This window comes from Silurus meridionalis, chromosome 3 (genome assembly GCF_014805685.1).
Source record: "Silurus meridionalis isolate SWU-2019-XX chromosome 3, ASM1480568v1, whole genome shotgun sequence".
NCBI classification, from domain to species: Eukaryota; Metazoa; Chordata; class Actinopteri; order Siluriformes; family Siluridae; genus Silurus; species Silurus meridionalis.
In genome coordinates, this window is record NC_060886.1 from 18,160,608 (window position 1) to 18,174,304 (window position 13,697).

Sequence of the window (13,697 nt, forward strand, 5' to 3'; positions counted from 1 at the left end):
AGGTTGTTCCTTTCATGACCGGGACACAGTGCAGACCTGATGTACAGCAATCAATAGCAGCCTGCTTTGTGAAGAGAGCAATCACATCAGTTACACAGAGCAGATGGCCTGAGCTTCCTGTTAAATGCCTGCCTGGTTACACTTAATTCTCTTCGAAATAAATCATAAATACTTAAGGGCTATGGTAGAATATGTAAACTGACATTTACACTGGTCAGGATTTTCCAGCACATCTCTGAAGCAGTAGAGTCGGCGGTCCAAAACCTTTACACTGAGCCTGGACAAGACTGGGGAACGTTTATATTTAATGAGGATAATATTAGAACCACAACTCAGAGTGACAGACTATAAAGTTAAAATGGGTGCAATTTACCCACATCAAATATTATACATGCTTTCGAAGTGAAAAAATGTAGTCTTATATTCCCTGGATAACAACAAAATGCCTTCTGAACCCTTGTCCCATGCTTACTAACCACATTAGCTGGTGCTTGGGAAAAAAAATATCTAAATAAATAAATAGAGACACAAATGGACACCATACCTCTCGGGGTGAATGGAGGAGAGCACAAAAACCATAACAATGATGTCAAGACTCTCACGAGGAAAGGGAAACATGGATGCATCATCACAAATGTCATGAACAAATGCATGGCACACTGCAGGATCGTAGTCTGGATGCTCCTGTACAGTGACATATAAATAAGATTGTTTCTAGAGATTTTGAATACTGAAAGCCAGATTACACTAAAGCTGTTACTGAAGATAAAAGAATGAATGAATGAATTTAATAAGAACAAGATTAAGTTTATTAATATTGCATTTTAAGCATAAAGCACAAAGTGCTTCCCAAAGGCAGAATGAGGCAAACAGAATAAAATGAGGCATAAAAACAAAATGAAAATGTGGATAAAATAAACACTACATTAAATAGAACAAAATCAATAAACAGAGCATGAAAGAAACCAGAGGATAAGAACATAGAGATGACTAACAAGACTGAGTAAATAGAAGTCAATATAAAATAAATGACTTAATAAAACAACAGATCAAATACGTAGTTTAAGGCATAATACAGATTACCACCTGAGCATGTTTGGATTCTTCCTATATGCTGTAGGTTTATAGTAATTGCTGAATTTTAACAATGTATGGCATCAATAAATATATAAAAACAATTTAGATTTATTCAATATTGTTACATATTTGTTGTCTTGAAAAAATAAATTAAGATAGTCAGAATTTTCATGGAATATTTTTAGCTATATGAAATATTAAACTACAGGCTTCTCTAACATGGAATATTTTTCTTGTTTTACATAAGGCTTAGAATTTTTAACCCTGTTTACCCCAAAGTAAAATTAGAGAAAACTGCATTTGAGGATTCATTGCAAATTCCACCAAAACAGCCACCAAAATATTGATTGTCTCAAGTTAATTTGCATCCAAAATATAACCGTCATTTATTTAAATCTGTAAAGCTGCTTTGGGACAATGTCCATCGTTAAAAGCGCTGCACACGCAAAACTGAATTAAATTGATTAGAATAAATCAATTACAAAATGCAACAATGCTAACAATGTGTATCTTTATTTCCATCTTACCACTGCCTCATTTTAATCTAATATGGTCTTTGCAGAAAGCCTTGGCAAGTTTAGAAAATTAATTAAAAACATTTTGTCACTTGAATTCTGCATAGACACATCTGATGTGTTTTCTCAGACAACCCACACTGTTATTCATGTGCATTAGCCACTTGGTGAATACAATATTTTATTTCAATTTTTCAATGTGAGCACCAGGTAACATAAAATGAAATAATCAGTAAACACTGGCATCTGGCAGAACTTTGCAAACAGCAAGCTCTTTGATTGACAACTTTTTTTGAAAACTGACAAATTTCAGAGTTTTGTATTTGGCTTAAAACACAAACTTGCACTCTATAACAAATTAAGTATTTATTTATCATTTAAATATGTTACAGCAGAGTCTGTAAGTGTCTCCTCGTAGGCTGTGTGTACAATCTAATGCATTCACTGTGCAAGCAGCCTACTGCCTCCATTTGATAAAAGCCTCTGCATTCTGACAGCATCAAATATCCACCGGGCCAATAGGCATGTGCACACACACACACACACACACACACACACACACACACACACACACACACACGACCTGGCAGCCATTTTGACTGATCTGTTGTCGGCAAAGTGCTTGGAAATAAGACAAAATGAAGGCTGGGGAGACCCACCATTTTCTCCCTTAGTGTTTAACAGTTTTCTCATGACTTTCATTTCACTGATATGGACTGCTGCTTATATCTGATCACCACATTATGCAATTTAAGGTTGTTATTCTAGAGAAAAATGAAGAAAAAAATAAGTTAATCACCTTGACAAGTTGGATTGCTCTGGAAGAAAAGTCAAAGCAGTATAGGAATGAATCACTGCCCCTGGACAAAAAAAAAAAAAAAAAAATAATAATAATAATAATAATAATAATAATAATTATATATATATATATATATATATATATAGGTAATATTTATTCAGAATTTATCATGACAGCGGATGAATGTGGTAATTTGTGTTACCGTATTTTTCGGACTATAAGTCGCTACTTTTTTCTGCGTTTTGAACCCCGCGGCTTAAACAACGAAGCGGCTTATTTATGTTTTTTCTGGTTTCACAAACTTCAAGCCAAAAAACTGAGCGACATAACATTAGACCAATGAAATTTCCGGACAGAAACGAAAAAAAAAACCACACCTCACCTGTGTTCTGAGCTGCACGGCATCGGGAGAAAAAAAAGTTTTTTTAAATGCACGACGATGCCAAAAGAAAAACTCCCGAGAGAAATAGTTGTGAAATGAAGGAGGAAGACAGTGAACAATTACTTTCTTGGTCGGCTACTGTTTAGATACAAGCCGTTGTAACGCGTTGAGTCAGGGTCAAGGGAGAGCTCGCTAACTCCATTTGCAACAGAAATCATATAAGCACAGACAGGTTTCCAAAACTCGTGCTTTTTTATTTTTCTTGGCAACAGTGTTAAGGGTTAGTCAAAGAAACTTAGAAATGAGCATCAGAAAATAATAAGGACATATTCCTCGGTCTTGCACACATGCAGTTATACCGGAAAATGCGGCTGCAGACTATTCCCAAAATGCCGCTCTGCTCTTAAAGGAGCCACAACATATTTCACCCGTTACACCGTGTAACAGACACTGTCTTTCGTTAAAGCCTGTGTAAAGTTCATTAGTTTCAGTGTAGACTGTAGACTGTTATTTTTGTTCAAAATAAAAATCTTTGTCAAATTCAGTGGGTGCGGCTTATATAAGTGGTTGCGCTTTATAGTCCGGAAATTACGGTACATTAAATTAACTAAATCAGTACTCTTAAAACAAAACTGGGATAACTGAAAATACACTAAATAATCAAATATAATATACCATATAAAATGGTGCAAAGTGACATGTCGAGACTCACTGGTATTATGTGGTGGTTGTTTTTTATTGTTATATCGCCAGGAGAAATTCAAAAGTATTGTAATCTGTATGCTGAGCTTAATTAAGACAACACTTTCACTAAACTGATACTAAACCCAATTTTAAATCGGAACCCAAACTCCTAATTAAATGGTTCAACTTCAATGTCTTTTCTTTTCTGTTTAATAAATGTACAAGAAAAAGGGGAGTAGTTGGTATCCACTCCGTGTCAAGCTGCCCTCTATAATACAGAAGTTTAAAAAAAGAAATGCGATTGTTGGCTTAAATTGTGTTAGAAAAGATTAATGTATTTTCTCCACGGGGTTAAGCTAGAATCAAGCATTTTGTGTTTTAAAATTAATGAACATTAATTTGCTTTTCAATTTGCATTCTTTCACTAGGTTTAAAAATGTTATATATTGCTCAATTTTGACATGAAGATCTGACAAACTGTTTTGTTTTAGTCCCAACATGCATGCATGACACACCATCCTTTATCCTTACAAAAACTTAGACAAAGATGAATGGATTAGCTGCTTTTCTAACCTGATGGCGTTGATGATAGGGAATACACTGTTGCCTGCACCACATCCCACCTGAAGCAATAACACAATATGTCACACAGTAGTCGATCATAGCTGACTATAAGGATAGGCCTGTATGAAAAGTCAATAACCTCCAGTATTCTGAAAGAAGCATGTTGCCCAGGGAAAGCAGCAACTTCATGAGGCTGCACTGCAGAAACACAATCAGTGTGCTGCTGATTCTCTCTTAGTACATCGTGGTTGGGAATATGAGAATCTCCCTGCTGGCTTTCCATCCTGCTGTGATGAGTTTCACTTAGTTCGGGATACACTGGAACTGAAGCCCCGTGACCTTCTGAGGTATGACTTGTTTCACAGCCCTGGGGCAAGAGCTCGGGAAACTCAGAAAAAAGCCACTGCCGATTTTTGAAGAACTTGTTTTGATGCATTTCGTAAAATTTGTCCCAATATTTGTTAGCATCTCTGTCATACCTGACTGGAAAGCATACAAATGGCTTAAACTGCACAAATGGTTCACCCAATAAAAACATTTACCTACGTTATATGGCTAAAAGTATGTGGACACCTGACCATCACACCCATGGTTCTCTCCAAACTGTTGCCACAGAGCATACAATAGTACTGGATGTTTTTTGCATGCAATAAAAATGTCTTTGCACTGGAACTAAGAAACTCCAGCATGACAATACACCTGTGCACAAAGTGTGCTCCATGAAAACACACTCTTCCTTTTTAAAGTTGGCAAACCATGTTTTCATGGAGCACACTTTGTGGCAAACCATGTTTTCATGGAGCACACTTTGTGCACAGGTGTATTGTTTACTGGGGTTTACTGACCTCAACCCCAGTAAACACAATCGGTATAAACTAGCTTACTGGCTATAGACCTCGTGACCCGAAATCACTGCCCACTTTACTGATGTCCTTGTGGCTAAATGAGCACAAATTCCCACAGACACACTTCAACACCTAATGAAAAACCTTCTCAGAAGAGTGGAGGTTACTGGAATCTGGAATGGGATGATCAACAAGTACACAGGAGTGTGACACTCCATATGGGTGTGATGTCCGCAAACTTTTGGTCATATAGCATATGCTTAGCTCTGCATTTGAATGGTTTCGAAAATAAAATATTTATCTTACCTTGCTCTTCTACAGGTATTTGTTCTCTGGAGTTCTCCTCTGCTTTTTGTCTTGCTTTTTCCAATTCCTCTGGTGACCACTGAACATGATCCCTATGGGACAGCAGAAGAACATATCCTGTTAGGTAAATCAATGCTTTACATTTAGTCATGAATAAAGTTATTGAATTAAATGGGCTGAATCGACATTTCAACAAGATTCCAATTTCTTACAGATCTTCTGTAGTATTATGGCCCTTGACTCATTTAAACTGACAAGGTGACTGCATAGAAATACCACATGTTATGCTGAAACATATCCTTAGGGTTGGTTAGGATTCTGCCTCCAAGTGGTGCAGGAGGTCGTCCACTTAGACATCTGCAGGGAACATGTCTGACACCACGAACCACAGCCGACACAGTCATTTTCAGCAATCTTCTCATTTTCTCTCTCTCATTTGATAAGGGGAACTGTAAAGTAAATATCTATTCATTGAATAGCCAAACAGCAAAAGTATGTATCATTTGAATTTCAAATGTAATTCATTACAAATAATTGTAACAAAATAATGATTTTACTTCACAAGACTTTAAAAACAGGGAATACTATCTGCATAAATCATGAACCAAATTAAATAACATCACTATAATGTGATAAATTTGTACATTAAATGAGAATGTATTATTGAAGGCAGCATGGCAGCAGTGTTGCTATCTCACATCTTCATTTAGCCTCCTGGTCTATACCAGAGTTTAGGATACTGTCCATTTATGTCCACTTGGTATCCTCCAGTAGATGCACTGGCTGCTCTTAATTGCACAGAGCCCTGTGATGGGACTGGCATCCTATTAAGAATGTGTTCCCACCTTGCACCCAATGATCCTGGGATATGCTCCAGATCCACAACAATCATAACCAGAATAATTTAATTCATGAAGGAATGAATGAATGTTTTCCTTATTTATTCATCATTTATTTACACAACTGATGTAATAACAGTTCAAAGAAAAGAAAGCAAAAAATTTTATGAGCTTTTTTAAAAAAAGCACTTTATATTTTTTTATAGTCATCAGCTCATCAGGGGTTAATCATGTCAGCAGACACAGCTCGTACTGAAGGACTCATGCCCTATACACCAGGGTCCCCAACCACTGGGCCACGGACCGGTGCTGGACCACGCAGAGAGAATAAAAACTTTTTTTTATGCTCATTTTATTGACTTTTGCAGTCTGCCTGTGCCAGTTTCCCATACTTGATTGAAATCAAGCTCCTAGTTTCTGCACAATTGTTAGTATAGTTACATTTTCATTATATATTTTATAATTAAATTAGTAATTAAATAATATAATAGGTATACTAATACTACGATATGCACGTTATTGTTTTTAGTCTTTGGAAAAATTTGCTTGCATGAAAATGGCCTGTGGTGCAAAAAAAAAAAAAGGTTGGGGACTACCACTTTACATGACTCCCTGCCAACATCAGTGAATTATGGGTATTCTACAAACGTTCTAAGAAGCCATGCATTGTTTTCTTTCTTGTTTTCTCGTGATCTCAACATCATTTTCTCCTTTCTGTTTTCTCTTCATTTAATTGTTATCAATGATGCTGCCTCTAGAACATGCTCTCATGGAGAAAACACAGAAAAATTAAGTAGTGCTCACGAGAAAACAACTTTTGTTATGTCGAGATCATGAGAAAACAAGAATTATATGTCGTGATCACGAGAAAACAAAAATGGAAAAAAAAATTATAATGCATGGCCTCTTGGGACTTACATAGTATTCTGTGCATTCTTAAAACTTAATATTTTGTATTAGGATTTCACGAGATCAGAGGATGGACATTTTGCATTTAGAAACGACCTTCATATGAAAAAGCCCCCAAATGATAATGAACTACAAGGTAAACAAGCACTGTGAGGTCTAAAATGAACTAGAATGACCCTTTACGTGGGCGCCATTTTTCATCCGGGTCTTTTGGCGCTTCACATCGAGCACTAAAAGTCGTGACTTTTATTTCCCCCGGAATGAAGTAAGACTCGTGCCAGGTGCATGACCAGTGCAGCTGCTTTAGTTTTTCGCGATGCCATAGATCTCTGAATAATCCGACATGCATAGAAACTGACTCGAATACGCAAATAGCGTTAGCTGGCTAGTTTGCTAAAAGACAAGTAAATTATACAACTGTAGCGTTTGCCTGTACCTGTTAGCACTTAGCACTCATAGCCAAAATAATAGCTAGTTCTAGAATTATATCACGACTTGTTCAAATCCGGATTAAAAAAAATAACCAAATCAATGCCATTCAGCCTGCGCTTACTGGATACATACATTTGTATAAAAATAGTTTAGAATGATAACTAGCCTGCTAACGTTATCTTAGGAATGACAACAATGCTAGTCAAGGCTAGTAATAACTTATTTTATTCCGAAAGTGGATTATGTTGGCTGCATATTTACTAAAAAATAAGAAGAGTGGTGGTGGTTTAAATTCGATAAAGTTTGGACATCCTACCTGTACGCGCTGTTCTCCCTGGTTAGATAGAGTCAATGATGTCTACATCCTCCTCCATGTGTTTGGAGCGGTGTCCTGTGGCGCGCCCTCTAGCGAGAAAACGGCGAACTGACAACGCCTGCGTGCTGTTAGGCTTCAGGTCAGCGGGAGTCTCCTCACATGACTCTGGTACATTACTAGGAGGCAATCTCAAGATCCTCAAAAATATTATTCTCCAGGTATTTCTTTAACTCAACCTTAAAACGTTTCACTGCCAACAATTCCGGTTATTAATCCGCATCTCTTCCCAAGGATGGTGCAGAATTCACAAAGGTGTGGACCAAATCCTCCAAATCCCTCATCACATATGAAAGCGGAAGGATATATTTTGAGAATTACAGATGCTCTTACACCAGGTGGAGTACACTAACTCATTTCATTGATTATCACAATAAAGTCACTTTTAGAAACTAAATGAGGTCCATAATGAATTGCAGCCTAACACCTCAACCACAGCTCCTGTATAAGATGCCAAAGAGATCAAAAGCTGAGAAGATTGAGGATTGCTTATTATGTCAGTGTCCACTTGTAAGTCTTACTTATTACATCACGTATTAAAGCAAAGAAATAGCACCATCATTATCATCTGAAAGAACAGATCAGTATGATGATGTGTTTATTTTACAGGATAAAACTCTCCCATGGTCTTTGGAGCAAAAACCCAGCCTTCTAGCGCTAACAGCTAATAACTGGTTGTATCATCTCTCCGCTGACACGGGGCAAACGCTGCACAGAGTCTACCTCTCATCCCATTTCAAGTTCAGGTAATCCTAGAATACCGGCCACACTTGAGTGCAAAAGTTTGCATTTCCATGTGTTGTTATTAAATAGTAGATCTCTTCTATAAATAAGATAAGATGTACCTTTATTCATCCCGAATTTCTTTGTTACAGCAGCAAAATAAAAAAATAAATGCAAATATATATATAAAAAAAAAAGAATATACGCATACTATAATGTACAATACAATATAATGATTACAATAAGGTAGGAATGAAATGAGTCTGAACCCTGGAACAGAGAGAGTCTTTAAAAAAACAACAATGATAGTTTAAAAAAGAACTGCAGACACAAAACCAGAAGTCTCCAGAAAATTTCAAAATCTGCTCAGAGGTCATGCTAAAGTGTGTCAGCAGTTTTGTGTGGGTTGGCAAGTTTAAATGAATCTTCATGTTGAATCTTAATGTGTAAGAGAGCATTAAATGAAATCTGCATGTGGCATTTGAGCTGCTATTATTATTTTTTTCACTAATAATATACAGTACTTTGGTTAATTTGGTCCATATTTATTTTATTTGTGTAAACATTTGCATCTGACTGTATAACAGCAACTAAGTTATTTAATGAGGAACCAAACAAGCTTTTTTTGGTGTTTGGGCAGTTTGTGACTTTCGTAAATGGTTTAATTTTACTCTACCAGTGTGTGTGTTTTAAAACAATAGTTTCAGTAGCACTAATGTGTGCTATCCTGTGTACCCTGACAGATCACTGGGGTGGGATGTCTCTCAGGAAACATTTTATGTCAAATCCATACAACATAAACAGACACCACTAGCACGACAGGTGATGCAGCTCAGAGTCTTTCTTTTCATTAATTCCATTTGCATTTTGCACATGATAGTGTTCACTCTTTCTCTCTCTCGCTTTATTTCTCTCAGGCTGGTGTTGAGAACAACATCCTCATGCATTTAGCCATATTCAAAGTCTTTCCTCTTGCTATTGTAGGACTGTTGGAGATCAACAAAAAAGTAAAACTATATTTTGTTTTATAAGCATTATTTTTTTTAACAGTGTGTAAATGTATTATTGTATTGTGTGTAAATGTATTATTGTATGTATTATATAAATTATTGTGATGCAGTAGATCACTTTATTTGTAGGTCTTCGGTAAAACCGTGGTCGATGTTCTTCTGTCTCAAGGAGTGTTTGCTGTGTCTCACAGCTCAAAATGTGTAAAGCTTTACAGCTTTGAACACATTGTGAAAAAGGTAATGTGCTTCAGATTAAGATACTGTTATAAAGAATGAAAATGTTTTTGTTTGAGTTATCTTGCTGTTTATAGTTTCATATATATTAAAACATCCCATCATACTGGACTGGCATCATTATTGTAAAGTTTTGTTCCAGTTCAGGATGAAGAAGCTGGTATTGGGACATGAGTGTGATTTATACGGTGCTCGGGGAATAGTGGGAGATGCTCCATATGGCATTCCAGTCAACATTCAAATCAATGGTTGGTGATTAAACTATTACCACCTAAAACATACAGAATGTTTGAGAACCCACAATTCTTGTAGATTATTTTAAACAATGTTTTCTTTGAACAATTACTTTGTTTTGTTGTCTGTTTAAGGCAAACTGGTGTTAGTGATCGTCTATAAGCAGTGTCCCATTTATTTAAATTAAATATGTCATTTCAGAGTGTCCTCCTGCACTGTTCGAGATGTCGTACTTGGATAATGGGATTCAGATCGGAGGACACCCATGGCACTACATCTACACCCCTAACCATAAAAGAGACAGGGGGACACACCATATCTGCGCCATCAGTAATGGTGCTCTGGTAATTCCAGAATAAAATAATCTATTGTTAATTATTAATGTATATTAAATAATTAGTTATTACAACCTTCAAAACATGCACAAATATAAATAATCATAGTTACAATACAAACTGTGCAATAGCAATTTAATTTTTTTTTTATTTATTTTTTTAATTACACCAACACTTGCCAGTTGTGGGAATCTGTCCATTATCATGGAGAAAACAGTTCCGTGGTGTGTTGAGGAGGATGGTATGGAGGCAGAGGGCATTCCAAACATCACATTTGTAGATTTGCTCAATGATGATTTTTGGAGTTTCAAAATGGCACCTGTATAAAAGAAACATAAACATACATACTATTTTGAGGACAGTGAAAAGGGTTATTCCTGTAAATAAACCACAAAATGGAGTGTCTGAACCCCAAGCATCAGTGGAGCTATAGTTAAATGAGATCGTTTTAGCCTTGCACACCATCTGCATTTCTGCTGCAAGAAAAGAATCGCAAGTCCCCTAACCCATTGTAACAAAATATATGATATTGGATCATTTTTGTGCATGAATAATTTACAGGCTAATGTAAAGGCTGAAGGCGTGACGAATATTACCCTGTACCAGCATATTGTAGAACAAATATCTTGTGGCCTCATACATGTTTTATTTTCATCTCATTCATCGGATTTTAAACCTGTTTAAAAAACAAAAAACCTTTCAAGTCAAACAGTTCACGTGCACAAACCTAGAAATCTAGATAATGATGAAATGATTCTCCAATTTTCTGAAACCTTCATTTGCAGAAAATGTGTGTAATATTTATTTTATATATATATATATATATATATATATATACACACACACAAATATAATACAATACTATATAAATATTTCTTTTTATAGTAGTCAATGTGCAGCTAAAATTTAGAGTAGAGCAAAATTAGTTTTTTTGAGAACAATTCTTCATGTTCAACATGGCCCCTCATGGCAAAGAACTCTCTGAGCATTTCATAATTAGATTTGTAGACGAACAACGAAAACTAATTTTAACTGCTCTAATACAAGATACACACTTTTTTGGTCCTGTCAGGCAGACAAAAACATGAACATGATGAATAGGACATGTGACTTTGAATAATTACACGATGTACAGCTGTTATCACTTAGGGTGTACTCACTTTTGTTGCCAGTTATTTAGACAATAATGGCTGTATGTTGTCTTTCAGAGGACAGTAAATCCGTACTGATATACAAGCTGCACATTGCATTGACTACTCTAAAATATATATAAAAGTTTCTATAGTATTGTCCCTTGAGAAGATATAATAAAATAGTTGCTGAAATGTGAGGAGTGTACTCACTTTGTGAGTCACTCTGCATCGTCATTTATAAATGGTGCTATAATTCTTGAGATTCATGTTTCATCTTTCATTCCCACAATTAAGCAACATTAACACACACATATTTTGGAAAACCATTTTTGTACAGCATATACTGCACATATACATTCATCAGGAGGCATATGCTAAGTTTCTAATTCCATGCTTTCTTGTTTTGCATTTCCCTAAAAAAGGCAAATAATGGTGTGCAGAATATGAATTGCGACTCACTAGAGGAAGACTGGATCTTCTTCCATCCGGATGACTCGGGCAGGATCATCCATGCAGGGCCCAGCACTATAAAGTGAGGCTGTCGATACATTTATGAAGACATACCTAAAAAATAAAATACACAAGAAGATAACTGGATTTAGTAGTTAACATGGTGTATTGTGATGTTTTCTTTATAGTGTTCTGAAAATCAAAGGAGAAAAAGAATTCACTTCAAAGTATGAAGTGGTCTGTGATTTCTCTATTTTAGCATCTCGAGAAAACAGCGTAAGTCTGTTTTAAAATTTGTGTTTGATTTGTTTTTTATTGTTATGTGCTACTTATAGTAATCAACTAAACCACAGTTTCTCATTGTGGTTATATCTTGGAAACGAAATGGGCAAGGTAAATTGAAAACAGTCAATTTGCAGATACAGTTGATTGATAGAAGAACAGCAAAGCACTGAAGGAAAGGTTTTTTGTTTTGCTATTTGTCAATTGGAATGAGTCTTTATACAGTAATAATAGAAGTCATTATAGTATAAAAGGTTCTTAAATTATTCAGAGCTGGATTTGTTCTGCCATGAGTTCATGAAGTGCTCTTCTAACAAATGGTACAATTTACCAATCCATACTCAAAGAATTGTAATAGTGGAATCATCTGAGATCAAATATCCTAATTCACAATAACATTAAACCAAACACTTCTACCTGCATAAATTGCACCATTTACTGAAACTGCACATAGTCCATTGGTCCATAGCAAATTGGTTTGGCAAATTGAAAAATATTACTAATAATAATGTATTCATGTATACAATGTATTCAATGTTTTTCATTTCTGCGTACAGACCACTTCCCAGGTGACAGTGACCTCCTCTGGCCGAACAGTGAAGAAAAGAATTCAGCAACTGGAAGATGATCCTGAGCAGGAGGTACATTAGTATGGAGCAACACATTCCTTGCACCGTGATGGGTACATTTACCCAAATCTTAGCTACTCTCCTCTTACTTGGATTACCAGAAAAATGTTCTTCTGATTGATTAGGTGCAGGGTTGATTAGGTTGACCTGAGCGAGACACCCAAATGATTTTGTTCCTCAGGCTCATCATCAATTTTCTATTGTCTAGATTTAATTAAATAATCTATACAGAAGTGAGCTTGTGTGAAAATATGCTGATTCACCTGAAAAGGCTTATAAAGTACACTTTAGGAATTTGTTTTTTGTTTTGGTGTTCGTAGACATTCAAGATGGTCAAATATGAAGACGAGCTGGACCTATTAGCCGTTGTGGATGTCAAGCACACAGAAAATGAGGGACAAGCCAGTGTTCGTCTCCACCACAATAAAAGCGGAGTTTTGCTGAAAAAAATTGTCCTTCAGGAGCCATGGGATGTGGTGGGTTTCACAGCACTCATACTCCTATCTCTTCAGTATTCCAGACCAATATTTATTGCATATTTCAAGAAGTTCCTTTCTTTCTTACAGACCTACAGTCATGAAGTCTATTTCGACAGGGACACTATAATACACATTGAACAAGAGAGGAACAACAGCTACTGTTGCCATGTGTATAAGATAAAACGAAGGACAAACTGATTGCAAACTGAAACATGCAGTTTGTAGATACTCAGAGGACCAAGTCGAAATATTTTTTTACGACGTTAGTTGAATTTGTTTGCACTCTCTTAGATGTCATGCGTAATAAAAAGGAGCCTTTGAATGCTGAATTCACTTTAAGACGCCCCCGAGTGACGTCATGGTGCATGTTAAATGCAGTTTTGTGTGTGTAAGTTCTTGCAAAGATCCTCATTAATAAAATTGTTTTAGAAACTAATCCACATCATGTAAATACAGGTTATGC

The 13,697-nt window shown here is 36.0% G+C and overlaps 2 protein-coding genes across 3 annotated transcripts in view; one reads left to right on the forward strand and one right to left on the reverse strand.

Annotated features, from left to right (window-relative positions):
- The window catches only part of mettl8 (methyltransferase 8, methylcytidine), an 11,058-nt gene extending 3,262 nt beyond the window's left edge, over positions 1-7,796 (reverse strand). Inside the window, exons 1-7 of one of the 2 annotated variants that reach the window (XM_046845102.1) lie at positions 7,669-7,796; positions 5,449-5,621; positions 5,173-5,264; positions 4,161-4,504; positions 4,031-4,080; positions 2,392-2,410; positions 545-684 (exon numbers count right to left, since the gene is read on the reverse strand). In XM_046845102.1, the coding sequence (XP_046701058.1) occupies positions 545-684; positions 2,392-2,410; positions 4,031-4,080; positions 4,161-4,504; positions 5,173-5,264; positions 5,449-5,594 (791 nt within the window). In that variant the 5' untranslated portion in view covers positions 5,595-5,621; positions 7,669-7,796. Of the gene's footprint in view, positions 1-544; positions 685-2,391; positions 2,453-4,030; positions 4,081-4,160; positions 4,505-5,172; positions 5,265-5,448; positions 5,622-7,668 lie in introns of both variants that reach the window. The other variant, XM_046845101.1, reaches the window with a different exon arrangement.
- dcaf17 (ddb1 and cul4 associated factor 17) lies at positions 7,704-13,670 on the forward strand. Its single transcript, XM_046845100.1, has 14 exons — positions 7,704-7,886; positions 7,960-8,063; positions 8,145-8,235; positions 8,335-8,471; positions 9,192-9,270; positions 9,366-9,455; positions 9,588-9,695; positions 9,835-9,940; positions 10,128-10,270; positions 11,817-11,926; positions 12,033-12,120; positions 12,684-12,767; positions 13,076-13,231; positions 13,322-13,670. The coding sequence occupies exons 1-14, from the start codon at positions 7,704-7,706 to the stop codon at positions 13,430-13,432; spliced, it is 1,590 nt and encodes a 529-aa protein (XP_046701056.1). The 3' UTR covers positions 13,433-13,670.
- The last annotated feature ends 27 nt before the right edge of the window (positions 13,671-13,697 follow it).

Bases quoted from the DNA above. Each gene is read 5' to 3' on its own strand.
- dcaf17 (XM_046845100.1), top strand. From the start codon at position 7,704: ATGATGTCTACATCCTCCTCCATGTGTTTGGAGCGGTGTCCTGTGGCG. The intron at 9,941-10,127 runs GTTGGTGATTAA...ATGTCATTTCAG, and splicing joins AGTCAACATTCAAATCAATG to AGTGTCCTCCTGCACTGTTC. The intron at 13,232-13,321 runs GTGGGTTTCACA...TCTTTCTTACAG, and splicing joins TTCAGGAGCCATGGGATGTG to ACCTACAGTCATGAAGTCTA.